At 46.4% G+C, this 21,049-nt stretch overlaps 1 protein-coding gene across 3 annotated transcripts in view; it reads right to left on the bottom strand.

Moving 5' to 3' along the window:
* Positions 1–1,109: 1,109 nt before the first annotated feature.
* Positions 1,110–21,049, bottom strand: part of LOC144104103 (synaptotagmin-1-like) — a 265,166-nt gene continuing 245,226 nt past the window's right edge. For 2 of the 3 annotated variants that reach the window (XM_077636909.1, XM_077636910.1), the window contains exons 3-8: positions 16,116–16,366; positions 13,206–13,364; positions 12,252–12,536; positions 5,666–5,779; positions 4,262–4,376; positions 1,113–2,751 (exon numbers count right to left, since the gene is read on the bottom strand). In XM_077636909.1, coding sequence (XP_077493035.1) covers positions 2,405–2,751; positions 4,262–4,376; positions 5,666–5,779; positions 12,252–12,536; positions 13,206–13,364; positions 16,116–16,366 — 1,271 coding nt within the window. In that variant the 3' untranslated portion in view covers positions 1,113–2,404. Of the gene's footprint in view, positions 2,752–4,261; positions 4,377–5,665; positions 5,780–12,251; positions 12,537–13,205; positions 13,365–16,115; positions 16,367–21,049 lie in introns of all 3 variants that reach the window. The other variant, XM_077636908.1, reaches the window with a different exon arrangement.

Below are 21,049 nucleotides of genomic sequence, written 5' to 3'. Positions count from 1 at the left end.
GGCCATATAAAGAGAAAGGATAATTGGGTTGGTGTGGGCTCCTAATGAGGAAGAGGGCAAAAGGCATAGCCAAAAGCACAGAGAAATGAGAGACACTAATCATCGTCTCTCTAAATGTCTCACTTCGTCTTTGTTGTGCTGCTTCAAGAACCCCCTTCCCTGCACATCGGGAGCTTTCTTAGTCGAGTGGTGAGCATGTTATTCTGGGCACGTCTACCACAACTTTCTAATAAAGCTTGCAAAAAGCGTCTAGTTCCTAAGTTCTAGCAGTGTAAACAACATACAGCAAAAGAAATGAACTATATATTTTACTCTATCTTTGAGAATGAGAAGTTAGTGAACTAAAACTGTGGTAAGTTCTGAGGGTAAATAGAATTGCTGGAGTGCCCTACGTCTAACTCCAGCTCTTTTTGGAAAGGGGCATGACTAAGGCTTCTCGAATTCATTTCAATCTGTGTGCGTTTCTGGAACCGAACTCTATATTGGCGGCCGACGCAGTAATTGGAAAATCTGTGCTTTTAATCTTTGGAGGAAGCAAACATCTTAAGGTGACTTTTCTCGTGCGGTATGCACAAGAGCTAAAATTAATGCACAATAGATAAGCAGCTAAATCTTGTCTTTAACAAATAACGTTCACTTGTGCTCCAGTGCTCTGAAAAGCACAGAAAATTTCTGTTTACAATTCAACTAACATTAACCAGGAAAATTCAGCACACGAGATGTGCTTCATGTTAACAGCGCGACAGTGTTCACAGTAAAGATTATGCCATTAGAAACACCCTGAAATGATCCCATAAGAGAAAGCTGAATATCAGTCAGCAGGTGAAGCCATCATCTATCGCATATAATTAAGAATATTTGTTTAGAGCGGTATGCCAGACATCACCTTGATGTTGGTATTTTTCTGACAATGACACAAACTTCCACCCACAGCGATCATGCAATACATGTATAGTAGTGCAACGTACGAAGGCCAATGTTCCAATTTTGTAACTCATTTAGCCTTGAAGAGACATCTTACCAAAGGCGAAACGAATGAGAGAAGCAGAAAATGCTGCGGGAAAAGAATGCCTTAGGAGGAAGAATAGGCATGTGGGTATTTTTTTCTTAATCATAAAAGAGGAGACCAACAAGTTTTCTCGGCTGATCAAGGTTCCTGCCTTTTCGCAACTATAGATACTTTGATCAAAATTCAAGAGGACGCTTTAATCGTACTGGCAGAAACCAGCACAACATGGCAGGATTACAAAACGCAGCAAGCAAACAACAAGAACTTTCTCGCAATTATAAGCCTTATCATGCAACCAAAACCGTACTTTATGAAAACTAGAAAAGGCAGTTATATTGCTCAGTGAAAAAGATTCTTCTCACTGAAAAGACAACAAAACTTGGCTTGAGGATTATCCAAGACATTTTGTCTATGAGCACAACACACATGTGGAGATAAGGAAGTGGCATAGCAGCAAAAGCATTCCGCCCCAACCAACCAAAGCCAACAGTGTACACCGTAATAAGGACTGCAAGCTGTGATTTTCTCTAAGAGCAAGATTAGAGGAAGGTAATTTAGAATTAAACACTGAAACCATGAACTGGTTTGTCACTTGCGCATCTGATACTTTGGAGTAAAAAATTCCAGACAGAGGATAAAATTCACTACTGCAGGAAGGTGGTGTTAGTGGACGTGGTAAACACAAAAGTGCACAGCTTCACAAGTCAAAACTGTCTCTAGAAACATTCCTTGTGTGTACCTGGGTGAAATGAACAGCACATGAATGCTTCAAATTGCCCAGAATTACACACATGTGAACTCCTCATTTTTTTCATGCTCCTTTTTTGAGTCCCTGCAATCAACTCACATGCATGGGGGAGGTCAGAAAGAGCTCGGCACTGACGGCCTCACCAAGTTTGGTACACTGATATTCCTTGGCTTCCGTGCACACTTCTACTCCAGCATGCCACGCTGGTATACACTGCTGTAACGGCGTGGAAGCACTGACACTGAATAGCAGCGACCACAGAAGTCATACCTTTGGAGGGTCTAAATAATGCGACCGTATTACAAATGCCCTTGCTGGTCATTCTGACGCGCACACTAGTTATCTGGACGACTACAATGTTACTGCTTTAATATACCAAGCTGGTATGCTGTGCATACCAGCTTGGAAGCAGTGTCGCCGACTAGCAGCGCCGCTTTGGAATGGCAACCTCCCTGGACATAGAAATAATACCGTAATAATGTGACGTCCATTGCTATTTAGACGTCTTTGGACATCGAAATGGCACTGCCATAATATCGACGTCCATGGTTGGTATTATGATGTGGGCGGCAGTTATTGCGGCGTCCACAGGGGCCGGGTTACGACAGGAGAGGCCACGGGAAGGAGTCGTCGGCATGCCTCCAACTTCACCGGAGTGTGTGCCACTGGGTGACCTGCTTGCGTGGGCTCTGTTTCATGGCATTCCAGTGATGGAGGACGCTGCCGCGGCCGCAGGCCCCCACGACCACCTTGCCCACGTGCTGCTGCGGGGCTCCGGCCACAGGCGTGGTGGGCGAGTCCGGCGAGGACACGGTCTGCGTGGGGTCCCGGTGGCTGACGACCACCAGGAACACGACGTTGTCCAGCTCGGCCTGGGGCACGTCGAAAGTGAGCGACTCATTGTAGACGGGGCACAGGGTGGAGTGCTGAGCGGCCGTCTTCTTCTTCTTGCGAAGCTTGCCGCTGTGGAAGAGCAGGACGCGAACGCAGGGATCTGCGAACAAGGAGGACACGGGTACGTCACACGCGTGAATCCACCCTCACTCTGCTCTACTAATCGTGGTTTCATTTTAATAGCCCAGAAAACGGCTGAGAAATGCGAAGCTATGACTAACGTGTTCAATCGCCACGCGGTGCAGGCAAGACCCATTTTCTGAAGAGTTTCGCCCAAGAGAGTTCGACCATCAGGCCAGGGGAAAACATGCACAGAATGGAAAACTGGTGGGCATCCGACAATGTGTTCACCAAATGCTGTCTCTACAGCCACGAGCCTGAAGACATTAATTGATCATTCAGGCCAAAAACTATCAGGGATTCACCTAAATGTAATCGCACATCAAAGAGACAGTCCATGTTATTGTCACGAGACATTTTTGAGGCTGAGTATCAAAAGTGATTCACAATCTCTGAGATCAACCTGAGAAATCTCGTCTCAAGGCTTTGTTAACGATAATGTAGGCTCTTAAGGGTCTCATTATAGGACCTGGAAAGTAAAACACACTGAGAGAATACTTAAAATAAAAGTAAGAAAGTAATGACTCGAAGTTGACGCACACAAATGGTTGACGCTCACCACAGGACCTTGTCCAACATTCTTGGACAAAAATTTTGAATATTGAAAAATTCAAAATTTTCCCTGAAATTTCGACCACCTGGGGTTCTTTAACATGCACTGACATCGCACAGTACAGAGGCCTCCAGAATTTCGCCTCCATCATAATTCGACCGCTGCGGCTGATTTATTGAATTTGAAATAATGCTACCACAAAACAGACAATGAAGTAAGTCACCTGGAAGTGCTTTGAACGACACCGGAGATTGCAATCATTTTTGCTTATTTCGCAGCTCATTGCCCCTGGCTTGGTGCTCAATTTCACTTGGCCGAAATGTTTCAAAAACGGGTCTAGGACCTCATTCTGCATATAAAATACGGGGTGCTCTTTGTCAAAAGCTGCCCATACCCCATTAAAATTCATCTTCATATTTCGCAACCCAGTTAAAGTATTACCTTCGATTTCAAAAATAAATCGCTCTATTTATAATACCTAGAGGAACTCAGCATCACATAAGATGACAGACCTTTGGTAGTTACAACCAGGCAACTTCAATGCATGTTTTTGCTATTCAGCCTGTATATTTCGTTAAAGATCTCCGGGTGGTCGAAATTATTCGGAAGCCTTCCACTACGGCACCTCTTTCTTCCTTTCTTCTTTCACTCCCTCCTTTATCCCTTCCCTTACAGCTGTTCAGGTGTCCGCCCATATGTGAGACAGACACTGTGCCATTTCCTTTCCCCAAAAAACAATTTTAATTTTCATTTTTCATCTTTTGTGACTTATAATTCACCGCTGATGACATTCACAATCTTTGCTAGTATCATCAGTATGTGAAGTCTGAGAGAGCCAGATGGCGATAGTGAGAGAAGGGCGGCCCTTTCATCATGACGAGAATGAAACATTAGTAGCCTTAGAGGGGGGCTATGGAAACAGAGCGATTGTGCTTACAGAATGATTCGAGGTTGTTCATGGGCGACGTCAGGTTGCTGGCCTTCATGATGCTGAAGGTGAGCCTTTCAGCTGTCGGCAGGTAGCTCAAGCCAAACAGGATCTCGCCCTTGTACTATGCAAGAAACAAGAAACAACACTGTAGCACTATCGCTGAAGGTCAAGAATGAGTAGAATAATGTTCTGCTAAAAACACATCACAGGAAGAAGGCTATAGGAACATATAGGAACACGCCTACTGTCCTTCAGTGGATAAGGTGGTAAAACGTTATTGAGATTTACCTCAAAGGTGGTTGAGTGAATGGGACGTTGAAACGTCATATCTAAAACCCCATACTCCTGTTTTGTCTAGTATTGCCATTTACTTAATTAGGCACATCAACTAACCATGGTTAGTCGATGTGTGCACACAGATAAACGTTGTCTATAGTTTTCTTCTCCACATGTGAGTACTTCGCCCTCTGTACTCACCACATAGTTTCAACTCGACCATAGGCTCGCTCTTTTAAACTTCATGCATCCATTGCATCACTAAAAACAAGGCGTCGCATTTTAGCAGACTGGCTGGCCCATATGAAAGCTCCGAAAGGCCACACAATAGAGGCGAACCTGCGCTGTTAAGATTGGACATATATGAAACAAGACAGTGGTACTCGAATGATGGTGGTGTTGAGATAAACTCTGTCCATTCACATACTTCAGCACCTCTGCTTCAATAGCAGAAGGTTTAAACAGGCGACGCAGGTGACACATCGTGGTACAACGTGAAGATGGACCGATTCGACCACATCCTTGTGGTTTGCATATGCAGAGCATAGCTAACTGTTCGTGTGCGAAGCCACAAGCTAGTAAACAAAAAGGTGCTCGTATCGAACGACATCTTTCTCATCCATGAGGGAAGCCAACAGTCACCAAAACCAAGGAGCACCGGGGATATTTTTAAATTTCTGGTGTGCATCAATGAGATATCATCGGGGGTAATTATTTCAAAGATAATTGATCATAAAGCAGAACCAAAACCGAATACCGCCGGTGGGATCCGATCCCACGACCTAGTAATTTCGCGTCCGGTGCACTATCAACTGAGCTACGGCGACGGCTGACTTCTGCTCTTTGATGAAAAAACAGCGCAAGGAACGAGACGAAAAACACGAATGAAGAAGACACACACACGGGCGCTTCTTCTTCTTCATTCGTGTTTTTCGTCTCGTTCCTTGCGCTGTTTTTTCATCATGGATTACCAACTAGCCCGGCATCTTGCACTTCTGCTCTTTGTGGGTTCCACTGTGTCCGAAGCAACCAACTGTCCAAACTGGCTGCTCCATGCTTTTTCTGCTCTTTATGCAGTGTCTTGAGGCACTACAATGCTCAGGTGTTGTCTATATACATGCATGCCTGGCTTACCTGCTTAGGTTCTTTAAGCTCCAGCTCCAGCATGTGGTCCGAGGGATCCTCCACCAGCCTCTCAACTTCCTTGAGAGAAACAATCACCTCGCCAACCTCGGTGTCGTTCGAGCACTGCGACAGAGAAATAAAAATGGGAGCGGACACTTAAGCTCCACCCTTACGGGCATAACGCGATAGCGTTTACGGGTTGATGCCCATATATGAAGAATTGGGCATTCTCTGCTTTACATTCAAAGATCCCTGGATCTTCAAACCACTCCTGGCGCAGTAATGCAGCCGTTAAGCGATGCGCCACGGCCTTACGATGGCGATCGAGTGCTGTCACCAGTGGGGCTTGTGCGGCCAGGCTGCTCTTCCAGAGGAACCTCTCGCGACCAGTCATTAAATTTAACTGCCACGGTGGGCTGTTTGCTCACAATCCAGTGGAAAGGTTTTCAGACGCCACGAGGTCACGTGACCTAAGACAGGTGGCAAGTGGGCCCCGCAGGTAGGTTGATTCTCTGGGTGGCCCACCAGCGAACTAGGTGGGGCACCAAGGTAGGTTGCTTCTCTGGGCATTATTCGTGGATTTTTCGATCACGGTCAACAACGTCGACACCGGACGCCGATGACGACTTCGGCTGATCAGTAGCACGGGCTCCTAACGCTAACACCTTAATGGCGGTCATTGCCTTTGCTCGACCACCCATGGCATCAAAAGTGGCCAAGCATGCGAGGAAATGCCTCCAGAGCGCGTGCGAACGGTGACCAGGGACACCACTCTGTCGAGCTCAAAAGGGTTAGATCAACCCACCCATGCTCTACTCTATGCGTATAGTGGTAGTGGTATCGATATCTGATACCCGATACCTGATTTATTATCTGCTGCGGGTCCTTGGGCATAAGATATTAAACTTATTTTTGGAATATGGCGGAGTGCTCGGCTTGAATCACTCTGGCACGGGTCGCCAGGGCCATATTAGCACGCGCCTTTTCTTTCTATTTGTGCTCTCCTATCAATTACCTCTCCTACTTTCAGCACGCAGCAGCGAGCGTGGTTCGGCTTAAGCCAGTAGGCAGGCCCGTGCACTTTCGCGTCTGTCTGCAATAAAGGTCAAATTCACCAAAGCAATTACCACGTGACCAGACTATAACATAGCAACGGTCGGCGTTAGCGCCTCAATTGATACCTACACTTTCATTACATTAATATACATCGAAGTGGAACCCCTTCGCCTGGGACCTAAATTTACACAAAATTTCAAGGCCACTTGTTTGACGCAGTGTGTTAGAAGTGGTGTCAAATGACTTGGCATATTCTTGAGGATAAAATTATTAACATGAAGCCCAAAATATGTGCGGGATTCGCAACGACGACCTTTCCGCCCCCTCAGCCGCCGCGGTGGCTGAGTGGTTACGGCGCTCGGCTGCTGGCCCGAAAGAGGCGGGTTCGATCCCGGCCGCGGCGGTCGAATTTCGATGGAGGCGAAATTCTAGAGGCCCATGTAACTGTGCGATGTCAGTGCACGTTAAAGAACCCCAGGTAGTCGAAATCTCCGGAGCCCTTCACTACGGCGTCTCTCATAGCCTGAGTCGCTTTGGGACCTTAAACCCCTATAAACCAAACTAAACCAAACCTTTCCGCCCCCAAGCGCTGCACTCTGATGACCTTTAGACGGCCATTACGGCCGAACCGTTTGTACCAGGGGATTACACATGGGGATTACACATGTGGCCCGACTTTGGCGCCTTCCACACTGGGATATATATATATCGGATCGACACAGCTCCGTCTCGAGTTGTGGTGTTCGGGCATCACGCTGCCGCCTGTTATTTCATTCCATCATGTAACCACCTCTGTTACAATGCCAAGCACTGTGATATCATGTCGTTGCTATGGGGCCGCCATCTTGAATTATATCCGCGGAGTCAGAATAACTCGGAGGCTCGAAACGCGACCAGTTGACGTAACGCTATAAAACAATACTTTCGCATTCAAACCAGGGAAGCAATTATAAGTGCCCTGTGTAGTTCCGCGTTTCTCCTCCATACAAACGCAGCTACTGTATATCGCATAGCCAAGTTTTGCTTCGCTAGAGATGCTTTATTTATAACGCCTAAGCAGCCTGCAGAACTGAATGCAGCTCGTAGCTGCCATTAACTGGTCACAGAACAGAAATAAATACGGCAGAGACATTAAGAGCATTACCTCTTACTAATTCCTTTTGTCAATGACGCGTCTGTCTGTAATGAAACAGTTACCACGTTACCGGACAACAATAATAATAATAATCCGTTTTTGAGGAAAGGAAATGGCGCAGTATCTGTCTCATATATCGTTGGACACCTGAACCGCGCCGTAAGGGAAGGGATAAAGGAGGGAGTGAAAGAAGAAAGGAAGATGTGCCGTAGTGGAGGGCTCCGGGATAATTTCGACCACCTGGGGATCTTTAACGTGCACTGACATCGCACAGCACACGGACGCCTTAGCGTTTTTCCTCCATAAAAATGCAGCAGCCGCGGTCGGGTTCGAACCCGGGAACTCCGGATCAGTAGTCTAGATCCCTAACCACTGAGCCACCGCGGCGGGTCCGGACAATCACAAAGCAACAATGGGCGCACAGCGTCTCAATTGATACATACTTTTGATACGTTACATACATATGTACCAGTATAGCGGCCATCGAAGTGGACCCCCCAGCTCTACCCCCGAGAACTAAATTTACATATAATTTCAGGGCCACCGTTTAACGCAGTGTGTTCGAAGTGGTGTCAAATTACTTGACATGTTCCTGAGGATACAATTATTAAGGTGAACACCAAAATATGTGCGGGATTCGCAAAGACGACCTTTCCGCCCCCAAACACTGCATTCCAATTACCTTCAGACGCCATTACGGCCGAACTATTTGTCGCAAGGTGTTACGGATGGTGTCGAGCGATTCTTCGTGTTGTGATCCACACTTTTACAAGAATTAATAACTGATATAAACAGGAAATAAACCGCATGTAGCGAAGTTGGCTGTAAATCGTAATAGGGGCGCAATATTCATGACGTAGATGGCGCTGCTTACGCCATAGAAGGAATGTTCAGTCGAAAATTGACGCAGCATCCCCTGATTCTATCAAGCACGGGGAAAATCGGCACCCATATTTCTACTTCTCGAAGCTGGTTCCAGCATAGATCCGTCCGCCTACCGCAAATGAAGCTGAACGTACCAACATACCAAATTTCCGCCCTATCATGCAGAACGCGCTACAGTGCGCCCATTGAAGCAAAAGCGCTCCCTAAATTTCTTTCCAAATTTTAAGTAAACAATTAAGAGCGCTGCAAGGCGCATTCAGTTCCGCAGGCTGCGTAGAGCGTATAAACAAAAACCGTAATTGAAGCAAACTGGGGCGACAAAAGAAGTTATTTCTAGAACTCTGAAGAGCCGGACACAAAACAGCAGCCAGGAAACGGGGATAAAAAATGAAAATTGGATTTTGGGGAAAGAAAATGGAGGAGTAATTGTCTCACAGATTCTCGGCGGACACCCGAACCGCGCCGTAAGGCAAGGGATAAAGGAAGGAGTGAAAGAAGAAAGGAAGAAAGAGGTGCTGTAGTGGTCCTCTCCAGAATAATTTCAATCACCTGGGGATCTTAACGTGCTCTGAGACAGCAGGAAAGGAGGTTTAAGTTGCGCTGTAGAGGCATTTGCCGTGCCCACACGTGTGTTTAATTGCGAAGTATGCTCCCGAGGACAGGTACAATCTTTGTCAAAAGTATACAGTCCAAGGGGTCTTCTGAGTCCCCCAACGCGGCTCCTCTTGCATACTCAGCGATCTTAATCTGACGAAGGCGGGAAGACAACTCCTCAATCCTACCAAGCTTAGGACTGTCAAAAGAGCTTAGGAGCTCCGCTACAGGCCTTGGAAGCAAACCCCTAGGTTTTTTACAAAGACTGTACACTGGAAAAACCAAGGTATTTATGCATGAATATGCATGATATACGCTTGCACTCGATCATCCGCTGTGGTGCAGTGACTACGCCGTCCAGCTCCGGAGGCCAAGGCCAGGGACTCAAGTCTCGGCCACGGTGGACGCGTTGTGATGGAATGAGAAAACAAAAAGTCCCCACGGTGGCTCAGTGGTTATGGCACTCGGCTGCTGTCCGGAAAAACGCGGGTTTGATCCCGGCTGCGGCCGTCGAATTTCGATGGAGGCGAAATTCCAGACGCCCGTGTACTGTGCGACGTCAGTGCACGTTGAAGACTCCCAGGTGGTCGAATTTATTCCGGAGCCCTCCACTACGGCACCACTTTCTTCCTTTATTCTTTCACTCCCTCCTGTATCCGCTCCCTTACGGTGCGGTTCAGGTGTCGGCCGATATGTGACATACTGGGACATTTCCTTTCACCGAAACCAAGCTTCAATTTTCAAACGAAGACGTGCCTCCGAACGCTGATTAAAAGACCACACAAAGGTCTTTTTAATTTTTTTAATTGGTTTTGGGTAAAGGAAATGGCGCAGTATCTGTCTCATATATCTTTGGACACCTGAACCGCGCCGTATGGGAAGGGATAAAGGAGGGAGTGAAAGAAGAAAGGAAGAATAGGTACCGTAGTGGAGGGCTCCGGAATAATTTCGACCACCTGGGGATCTTTAACGTGCGCTGACATCGCACAGCACAAAGGTCTTAGTTAAACATTTGGACACTCGGTTCGAATACCTGTCGCGAAGTAGTCTCCAACCTAAAGGAGGAGAAAAGTTTATTGTACTCTGCAATTTTTCGGCATCTTCAGAGATGTTCTCTTCATGGTTGTATCTCCAGCAGTCCTATGTGTCGAGCTCGTCCACTATTAATCAATGGTCGGTTGCCCTCAATCCAGGGCTCCGATGGCCACTGCCGCCCGTTGAGCTCGCTGTACCAAGCCTTGTTAGTCTTCACAGCGCTCGCTGGACAGCACAGTCTCCCATTTCTCCGCACTCGGGTTCTGTATTTTAAGGACCACGTGTATGTTTTGCAAGCCCATGTGATGCGATATATGTGGATTTTTCGTCGCTCCAGGGACATTTGTCTGCGTATATAGTTGGGTGCATTTTGTTTAGTATGAGTAGATTTGGGTAAGAACCTGTCTGTAATTGTCTCCAAGTGACAGCCTCCTCTCTGTTGAGAGACGTATGCTATATAGAAGGGGAAATTTTATGACAGCAGCCGCAACGGTTTATGACGTACGTTGCATCATTTTAATATGAAAATTGGTTTTTGAGGAAAGGAAATGGCGCGGTTTCTGTCTCATACCTCGCTGGACACCACAACCGCGCCTTAAGGGGAGGTAAGATTCCGGAAAGGCATACAATGGAAGGTACATATGCCGCAGGTTCAAATCCTTGTATCAAGTTAGCCTCCAACTTGGCTAGCACATGTGAGCTCCTCCTTCTTCCCTTCTTCTTTCACTCCCTCCCTTGTCCCTTCCCTTACGGCGCGGTTCAGGTGTCCACCGATATGAGACAGATACTGCGCCATTTTCTTTCCCCAAAAACCAATTATTATTATTAGCCCTTGTGGATGGCCCCATACCGATTCTTACTGTTTAAGGGTCATCAAGGTGTACTCTTCGCAGCCGCATTTCAATTCCGCGTCCTGGTGGTACTCAGCAGCCGAACACCATAACCACTGAGCCACCGCGGCAGAATACGTGGGGGTGTTGTGGAAGATCCCGTAAAAAAGATTCTTTTATTAGGACCACGATATACACCGATATGCACCATCATCAAACATTGGCTTTCCATTCTGAGCAGTTTGACACGTTTGAAGGTATTTTCAATTTTTAAGTTGTTTCAATTAAATAATTGAAAAATTACACACTAAATGCTTGAAATTAGCATCATCAAGAACTGGCGTTTCATTCGGAACATTCTGACGCCAGTGAACTTCCCTTTTTCCGATGTCTTTTATTTTTCATTTCTGTATTTAAAAAGCAATCAATTACGATGGTGTTATGAAGTCGTCATCGCTTATCCCACACAAATAAGTCAGGAATCACTAGAACCAAAAATTGCCATGATACGATTTTCTTTACGCATCCCCCATTAATTTCCGACACGCGGCGCCGACTACTACGCCGACGGCTTTTCGACCGAACGAGCCGTACACGCTATCGCGTAAAAAGGACCGGTGCTCCGTCACCACTCGCAAGGGCCAACCGAGGAAATTCAACTACGCAGAATTTGCACTCAGCGTCTTCTGTATGGATCTGCAGTTCCCTTCTCCAGGGTGTCCTCACAGCTTCCAACACAAATCAAGGCTCTCTAATCTTATGACATCCTAGTCGAAATCAAGAGGAAGAAATGGGCTCGGGCAGGGCATGTAACGCGGAGGCAACCGCTGGTGCTTAAGAGTAACGGAGTGGATTCCAAGAGAAGGCAAGTGCAGTAGGCGGCAGAAGGTTAGCTGGGCGGATGAGATTAAGAAGTTTGCAGGCATAGGGTGGACCCAGCTGGCAAGGGGCAGGGTTAATTGGAGAGACATGGGAGAGGCCTTTGCCCTGCAGTGGGTAGATACAGTAAAGTTGTTAATGATGATGATGATTATCATTATTATCAACGCGTCGGCCTTACCTTGTCCATGTCGAAGAGGGCCACGTACAAGGACGACTCCTTGAGCTCGCCCCTGGCCAGGTCCAGAGAGAAGGTCTCGTTGTACAGCGGGCTCTGCGTCTTGCGCTTGGTCTGCGTCTGGTACTGGCACAAACAGTGCCCCGAGCCGCCGATACCGATGCAGCTGGGTCTGCGCAGTCCGGCGCTACCCCGGCGCGGCTTCTTGATGCGCCCCTTGATCACCTTGCAGCTGATGTACGGGTCGCAGACCACGCCGTACGGCTTGGGAGGAAGGTTCTGCGCCTCCTGTGCACAGCGTCGCCATTAATGCCACTGGATGAATTACAAGTATCCTAAAGGACCATTACCTCCTACCCTGATGTGCGAAATTCGAAAGCTTCCAAACTGATAGTTCAGAGAGTCCAGAAGACTACGTAAAAGATAGCGATTAACGCATTTTCGACATCGTCCGAGGACTGTCCAGGACGAAATTCCAGGGCAGTCTTAAATGTCACGTGTCAAAGCCGGCCGCCACGAAACGAAACAAAATCATCAAAAGCCAGGTCACGGTGTTATGGGCAGGACGAAGGCATTTTTCGGTGATAACCTGCAACTTTTTTTTTCCAATTGCTGACTCCTTCACACTGCTTGGAGGTCAAAAGACTGGGAGTTTATTTTTAATTACCATCGAACCCCGTTATAACGCAACGATTTATAACGAAATAGCGGATATAACGAATGAATGATTCCCCTTGGAAGCTCGGTCAGCACGGGCTGTAACGAAGCTACGGCTATAACGAAGTAACCGCCGTGTCCCCTCAACTTCGTTATAACGAGGTTCAACTGTACTGCTTTCCGGGGAAGTGAAAGCCCGGTGGAAGCCCTGACAAGTCTAAGCTCGCTACGTCTGAACTGATTCCCTCTGCATTTGTGCTAGCGATAAAATCTACCCTAATCTTCAAGGTCAGAACTCACCCGTATGGTGACGAAGAGCTTTCCGGCCGGATAGCCCTGGGAGGAAGTGCCTGGTGGGGAAGCCGCCTGGAATCGGACCAGCAGCGTCACCTTACCCAGCATGGGGGGAGGCTCGTCGCGGCCATCTACGCTGGCCACGACGTCGCCCGAGTTGTCGCTCTGCGAAGAGACACGCATCGAACTGGATGTAAGGCAAGCTGTTTCACAGCGCAGGTTTCGAAGATTTATTATTATATTTAATTATTTTATTATTATATATTTGATTTTATTGATTTCATTGCAATCGCAGCTTGGCCAAACAGCGCCACACATAAAATGCTTATTCTGCACAAAGTGTAGTCGAAGACCCATTTTCCCCAAGCTTTTCACCGCAGATAAGCTTTTAACCCCCACCCCCTCGCCCTAATACTTAAATTAGAAGAGTCAAGGAATTTAAGAAGAAGGTATGATTATAAATACTGCGCTCCGCAAGCACACATTACTTTTTTCCAAGAGCTATTGCCCAGTGGAATAACCTACCAGCTGCTGTTCCGCAATCAGACACGTTGTCATCACTCGAAAATTGTATAAATCACAACCTTGGAAACGCACTTTGTATACGTTGCAATTCTGCACTAGTTTTCGTATTCTTGTTTGTTGTTGTGTTCTTTCTCTAAGAGCCTTACTTTTTGATGCAAGAAGCTTGTTTTCTGCCTCCACCCAGTAACGGCCTTCACCGGCCAATAGTACAGGTAAAAAATGAATAAATAAAGCCAGGCACCACGCCATAGAAAGCTTGCATCCATAAGATACCGGGCGGCACTGGGAATAGCAGACCGCACCTCTCAGGCTTTTGCGCAAACGACTAGGAAAACTCTGCGGCACATTTAGGCTTACTGCACAGATCAGGTCTTTCACACGAAATGGTGTGATCATCACTATCACGATCAGTGCCTTCACTGTCAGTGAGGCATGGCGCACGAGTCCCGCATGAGTCCCGATGGTCATATTAATGGATCGTGTAACCTACATGTGATAACATTATTTGTAAATAATCATGTTACCCGTCAAACAACTTAAAAGTATACCATAACTGCCTTATATATACACGGGCTCCTTACTCAAGTTGATACCCTTCACTGCGGACGACAAAACTCGTGTCGGTATACGAGAAATTACGTTTCCATTTTTAACTGCGTTAGCATGTTTACCGGTCTAGTTGGTTATAGGAACCACCACGAAGCATAGAGCATAAAATGAGACCCATAGTGAAGAAAAAACATGACACCCCGTGCTATGCATCCTCTACCGTTCTTCTTTATTCGCTGCGATTACTTTCCTCGCTGTAAGCTTTAAAAAAGTTTTTTGAAAGAAGTGGGAAAGCTAGCTATACAGTACAGCCTGCTCATTTCAAGTCATGATTAAGAAACAGAGAGGAAGTGCCAGGAATGTTTCGAATTCCCCGCTGAACGGCTAAACAAACAAACAAAAATTAGAGCGGACACTTAAGCTCCGCCTTAAAGGTATGACGCGATAGCGTAATTGGTTAGGCTTTCCATTCTGAGCAGTTTGATGCCTTTGAACGCAATTTTCATTTCTTAAATTGTTCAATTATTTATTGACCAATGACACTCTAAATTTTCTCAAGTGGCATAATAAAGCATTCCCTTTTTATTCTGAGCATTGAGACACCTTTGTACCCTCCTTTTTCCATTTTTTTCGTTTATTAATTTAATCAAGTAGTCAATTAATTACAATAATTTCATTAACTAGACATCGCCTATCACACACCAATAAATCATCGATCACTAGAACCACACCGTCGCCGGTTCGAATCCGTGCCACGAACCAGCCTCTAACTCTAGAAGTTTATGCTGCATGAAACGCTGAATGGTACGACACCATGCCGAACATTCTGCGACAAAAGGTGTGCACGGGACGATTTTTTTGCTCAGCCGCCATTATAAGTCGCAGGTTCGAATCCCTAACACGAGCTAGGCCCTAACTCAACTAGGAAGTTTATGCTGCAAGAAACGCTGAATCGTATGACACCGTTCCGAACATTGTGCGGCAAACGGTTGGCATGACACGATTTTTCTTACGCAGCCACAAATTATTTCCGACCCCTGGTGCAGACTTCGCCGACGGACTTTAGACCGAACGAGCTGTATACACTATCGCGTAAAAGGTAAACTCCAACATCCCGCCTACGTCCCTTACAAAAATTTCTTTAGACTGTCCACAGACTTCTCTCTATGAAGTCTATAAACTCTCTACAGACAACCCTAGAGAACAGTCTATATAGACAATACAAATCTTATAGACAGTTCATAGACTGTCCACAGACTTCTGTCTATAAAGTCTATAAACTCTCTATAGACAACCCTAAAGAACAGTCTATATAGACAATACAAATCCTATAGAGAGTCTATAGACAATCTATAGATATATGGCCATACACTATTAGTAGACTTTTGATACAAATCCTATAGAGAGTCTATAGACAATCTATAGATATATGGCCATACACTATTAGTAGACTTTTGCTTATAGACAGTCTATAGACTATGGATAGACAAAGGGAAATATCTATAGGAAGATATAGACAACCCTAAAGAACAGTCTATATAGACAATACAAATCCTATAGAGAGTCTATAGACAATCTATAGATATATGGCCATACACTATTAGTAGACTTTTGATACAAATCCTATAGAGAGTCTATAGACAATCTATAGATATATGGCCATACACTATTAGTAGACTTTTGCTTATAGACAGTCTATAGACTATGGATAGACAAAGGGAAATATCTATAGGAAGACAATAGAGCCTATAAGAAGCCGATAGACTGTCTATGGACCGTTTTTATAAGGTACCTCAAGCCCGGTGCGAATTCTTTCTGAACAGGCAAACATATAGTACTCACATAGACGGACGCCTCCCCTCGGCTGCTGGCGGTGGACATGCTGCTGTACGTGGAGTCCCTGGCCGCCCGGCTGCGCACGAAGGGCAGCAGCACGATGGAGCTTCCTCCTCCGCCGCCGGCGCTCACCAGTCCCGGAACGACACCACCCTCGGCACCCTTCTCCTCGCCCGTGGCCTGGACGGGCTTGGTGGACACGGGGCATGCTGGCAGCGGAATCACGTCGGTGCCGTAGTAGAGCTTCTTGCGCTTCTCTGCACGGCCCAAGAGCAGGGTGAGGGAGAGGAGAAAGACGATCGTTGGTTAGAACGGCTTTGGCAAGCTGGTCGCTCAAGGTTGGTGTTGGTTAGTTGGTTAACGCGTTGATCGGTAGCGCAAATGAGAGAAGAAATCTTGGGGTATGAAGGCGCTCGAAGACTGCTACAGTCCACTACGGCACTCACTAAACATGCTTCCCCACCCCACCATTCCTACTATCGCAGTGCTTTTTAGCGTAACACGCGTACACACCTTAAGGGCTAGCCACATCATCGCTATCAACATTTCAGCGTGTCCGTATACATCTGCCATTATCGCTCTTAACTCTTCTGTCCGCATTCCCCCTTAATATGCATATGGGCATACTCTTTTCGCCTCCCCCGTGCAGCGCTACAATACCCTCACTACCTTAACAACCTCCCCTCCTCCACTCCGTATCTCCAGTGTTACTGGTATGAAAACTACTTTATCATTGCCACCTCTTTCACTCCGCAGAAAGATTTCGCGATTATGCCTATTTCATAAGATCTATTACTACAATCCTGTGCTTAAGAGCCGGCTACTAACTAACCCTACATATGTTTCAGGCCGCATGGATCATCTTCGCAAAATAGGTGTTCCGTCATGCCATACTAAACACGCTTTTTCTTCTTGTCCCCGAAACTTCTGACAGTTGGAACCACTTTCCCAGGCACATTGTCGATCTTTCTAATCCAATTTTCTTTTAAGACTGCCCTATGTAATCTTTATTTCTAGATTTTAGTCAGTTTTGTTTTGCGTTCGTTTTCGTTGTCTTTTTGCCATCTGCCGGAAATGCTCTCTTTTGGGGGGAATTGCTTTTTTTCCCCTTTTGCCTTCTCTTACCTTATTACTTCTCCCCCTATCCTTTATACCCTGTCCCCTCACCTCTTTCATTTCATTTCTCCATTCTGCCTGCTGTCCTTTATTTCCGCTGCCCCAGCTCAGGTGCTTCAGTATTGATGGCAGATGCCGGGGCTAGCAAAAATGTTTTCCTTCCTTTTTACTATTATTTTTTTAATAAAACCACTACCACTACCTCTTACCTTATTTTGTGTTATGTTTTGTTCATTTTTCGCCGCGTTTTCGTTTCTTCTATTTTGCTTTTCTGCTGCACTGTATAGGACCCAACGCATGTCCTTCCCACTCCCCTCTTTAATGCCTTCGGGCCCTGAGGGTATTTGAATAAATAAATAAATAAATGTCTCCGTCTACGCAGGCGAGGATGGTGTCGGCGCACAGTTGGCCATAGTTTTTCTGTGAGAGGAAGACTCATAGGTAGTTTTAAAAGTTTAAAAAAATATTTATATATTATTCCCCAAGAGATGGGCTGGATTAGAAAGCAAACCCGAATTCGAAGAGTCCTAAGAGAAATAAAGAATATAAAATGAGCATGGCCAAGGCATGCATTGCGAAGAACACATAATGGTGCCTCAGGATAAGAAAGACAATTCCAATTGAAAGTAAACGCAGCAGCGGACCGCAGGGAGTGAAGTCAGTAGATGGGAATAGGAAACTTGCTGAGATAAGGTGGCCACAGCTCGCGAGGGGCAATGCTAACTGGAGATAAGTCGATGGGGAATTTGTCCCACAGCGGCCCCAGGTAGGCTGATTATGATAAATAATTGTGCATATAAGCTTCTGTTGTCATGCGTTTGTCAGCACCAACTTTTTTTTTACTTTTACAGCGACAGTTGTCTGAGATACCACCTGCGCGCAAAGCAGGTGTCGGCGTCGCAGCAGTCGAAATGGAAACTTTCCGCATTCTCCATAAAGTAAGAATACTTAATCCCGCGGTCGGGATGTTTTAATAATAACAATACTAGGTTTTTGGGGGCAAAGGAAATGGCGCAGTATCTGTCTCATATATCTCGGTGGGCACCTGAACCGCGCTGTAAGGGAAGGGATAAAGGAGGGAGTGAAAGAAGAAAGGAAGAGGTGCCGTAGTGGAGGGCTCCGGAATAATTTCGACCACCTCCCGCCGATGACGAACGGCACCAGCATCTACCTACGGCACGCTAGTCGTCGTAATCGCTAACTGGACTGAGGTCTTTTTGAGAAGACTGCATAGCCTCAGGTCAGTCGGCTTCCACGGTGGATCCGGTATTCAGGTCGCCTTCTTTCCAGTGCCTCGATTTCCCTAGTGGTTACAAAACGTCCACACCTAAATGGACCGAGCCCGTCAGATTCAATATCTTTCCCATCTCACACAAAGGCAGGCGAAGAAAAACATGAAACACAACCTTCCCTTGCAGCTACTTCAAATAAGCTATAGAAAACTGCTCCTCAATAGAAAAAATAAATAGCGATATAAACTGGGCCAGGCACGGGGCTGTGACGAAGGTGCATCGGCGCGTGAGAACCGGTCTGCTCCAGCAATCAATCGGCCCCGACGGTTGTAGCAGCGGATGTCAGGGGAGCGTCAAGTTCCGGGTCAACAAGCTCGCGTTCATCTTGTTCCCGCTCCTGCTTTCCCCCGTAAACCCGGTTATCCTTTTCTTCACCTCATTTTTGTCCCATCTTCTTCCTTCTCTCTCTCTCTCTCTCTCTTCTCAAGCGAAAGTGGACACGCGGTGATGGCACGCAGACGCCCATGGGAATGACAGGTTTGCTCTGTTGCTCCCTCTCCAGACGACATCCGGAATCTCTCTCTCTCTCTCTGTGAGGTCGCGGGGTTCCGAAAAAAAAAAACGAAAGAGCGGCACGTGGGAATCATGGGAATCTAGGCCGCGAGGAAACGCGATAGGGCCTCGCGGTCCCATTTGGGGACGAAAAATGGGGAAGCGAGGAAGGAATGAAGGATACGCGTTGGGGCGATGCTAAGGTTGCGCGGGCGCAAGTTTCCAGGATAAAAGGAAGGAACGCCAGAGGGTAACTTCATGTCGTGTTCAAAAAATGGCGGCTATATGTCTTATTATTTTCTGATAGAACTAAGCAAGTTGAATAAAACGTGGGCACGACTATTCAACAGTAAACGGGAAAAGGAGGCCTTCACGTCGGCTCACGTTTCTGATAGATGGCGCTCGAAGCGCGGAGCACCGGCGGTGATGGGAATATAATCATATCTCTGGAAAAGTGGTGCTCTCAAATTTCCTGTCTTCCAGGACAGGCATCTGCGGGCATATATTAAAACGTCGGCGGATATTACAGGCCAAGGCACGACACGAGATCGATTCGGTCCCCTTAATTCTTGCGAAGGTCCCCGAGCGAAGATCAGAATTCAGTAAGGTAAGGTGAAATAAAGTAAAATGGCCGATGCGTTTGACTACAACGCAACGTCACACTTTATCGGTAAAATTAGGGGCGCACAGTACACATTCCATAGCTGTTATAAGTTCTGGCCAATTTGACATGCGATCCTGAGTTAATTCTGACGGGCGAGTCCATCTTTCTGAGGCGTCACTTTCATTTGTCAGACAACTCTGCGATACTGTAAGATGCTGTAATGAGCATATTGATAGCAATAATCGAACCTCCCGATGCGTACAAAAATCTTACTTTTAAAGTTTTTGCAGCCCTCGCACCAAGTAGTTAAGTGTGCCATAGAAAAACAATGGAACGTGTTTTTGACAATAAAGAGCAAAAAACTTCCAGCGTCCTACGAAGGGATCTACGGTTATATTGATTGTTATGGGGCAATCTTACAATAAGCGAAAAGATTGCAGTTCATGCAGTTCATAGACAACTTCCCGTTGAAAAAAAATGCGCTTATCATGAACTTCTGATTATGTCAGTACTGTAGAAAAGGCAAATACGTTCCTTTCGCTAAAAGCGCGCTCTTATAAAGCACAAAGAAAACGAAGAAAATGACAGACAGGTGTCTACATTAACGGCAGTAAGTGAAAGTTCACTTAGGTGACGTCATGTGGAATTTTTAGTACGAAAGCTACTTAACACGGTCCCAACCAAGAATCTTACGTCAAGCTCGGAATAACTCGGGTTAGTTTGGAGGAGCGACAGGCCAGCTGCAGCCAGAGAGAAGTAACCTTGAGGGTGACCTTAGCCAAACCTAGCATAGCAACAGCCCACGCAGAAATAAAAAAAAAATATTACGGCGACGGGTTTGGAACCCGCGGCGGCGCGAGCAGGTCAGCTTCGCAGGCCACTGCACGAGAGTACTATGCTATCGCCACAGCTGATCACGCCTCGTGCTAAACTGCAGCACACTCTCGCGTTGTGCATTGCACATAGTCGTCGTCTTCAACTTCCAACCAGTTTCATCCAGTGGTTTAGCCAACCAGGCTAAACACATGCTTTCGCACGTGTACTAAGTTTAACTATACGCTAAAGCCCTACCAGTTTTGTTGTTGTTTTTCAATAGAACAATAAAGGAAGGATTACGCAGCTGAATTCTGAGACACCCTTCGTATAAAGGAGCCATTTTGGTGATCACTTCGCACAGAGAAGGCCCCTTTGCTAGCTGGGAGCCGGAATATTAATAATAATTGGTTTGAGGGAAAAGGAAATGACGCAGTATCTGTCTCATATATCGTTGGACACCTGAACCGCGCCGTAAGGGAAGGGTAAAGGAGGGAGTGAAAGAAGAAAGGAAGAAAGAGGTGCCGTATTGGAGGGCTCCGGAATAATTTCGACCACCTGGGGATCTTTAACGTGCACTGACATCGCACAGCACACGGGCGCCTTAGCGTTTTGCCTCCATG

The sequence above is a fragment of the Amblyomma americanum genome, chromosome 9, assembly GCF_052857255.1.
Source record: "Amblyomma americanum isolate KBUSLIRL-KWMA chromosome 9, ASM5285725v1, whole genome shotgun sequence".
NCBI classification, from domain to species: Eukaryota; Metazoa; Arthropoda; class Arachnida; order Ixodida; family Ixodidae; genus Amblyomma; species Amblyomma americanum.
The sequence above is the reverse complement of the archived record's forward strand: the minus strand, read 5'-3'. Positions and strand labels throughout refer to the sequence as shown.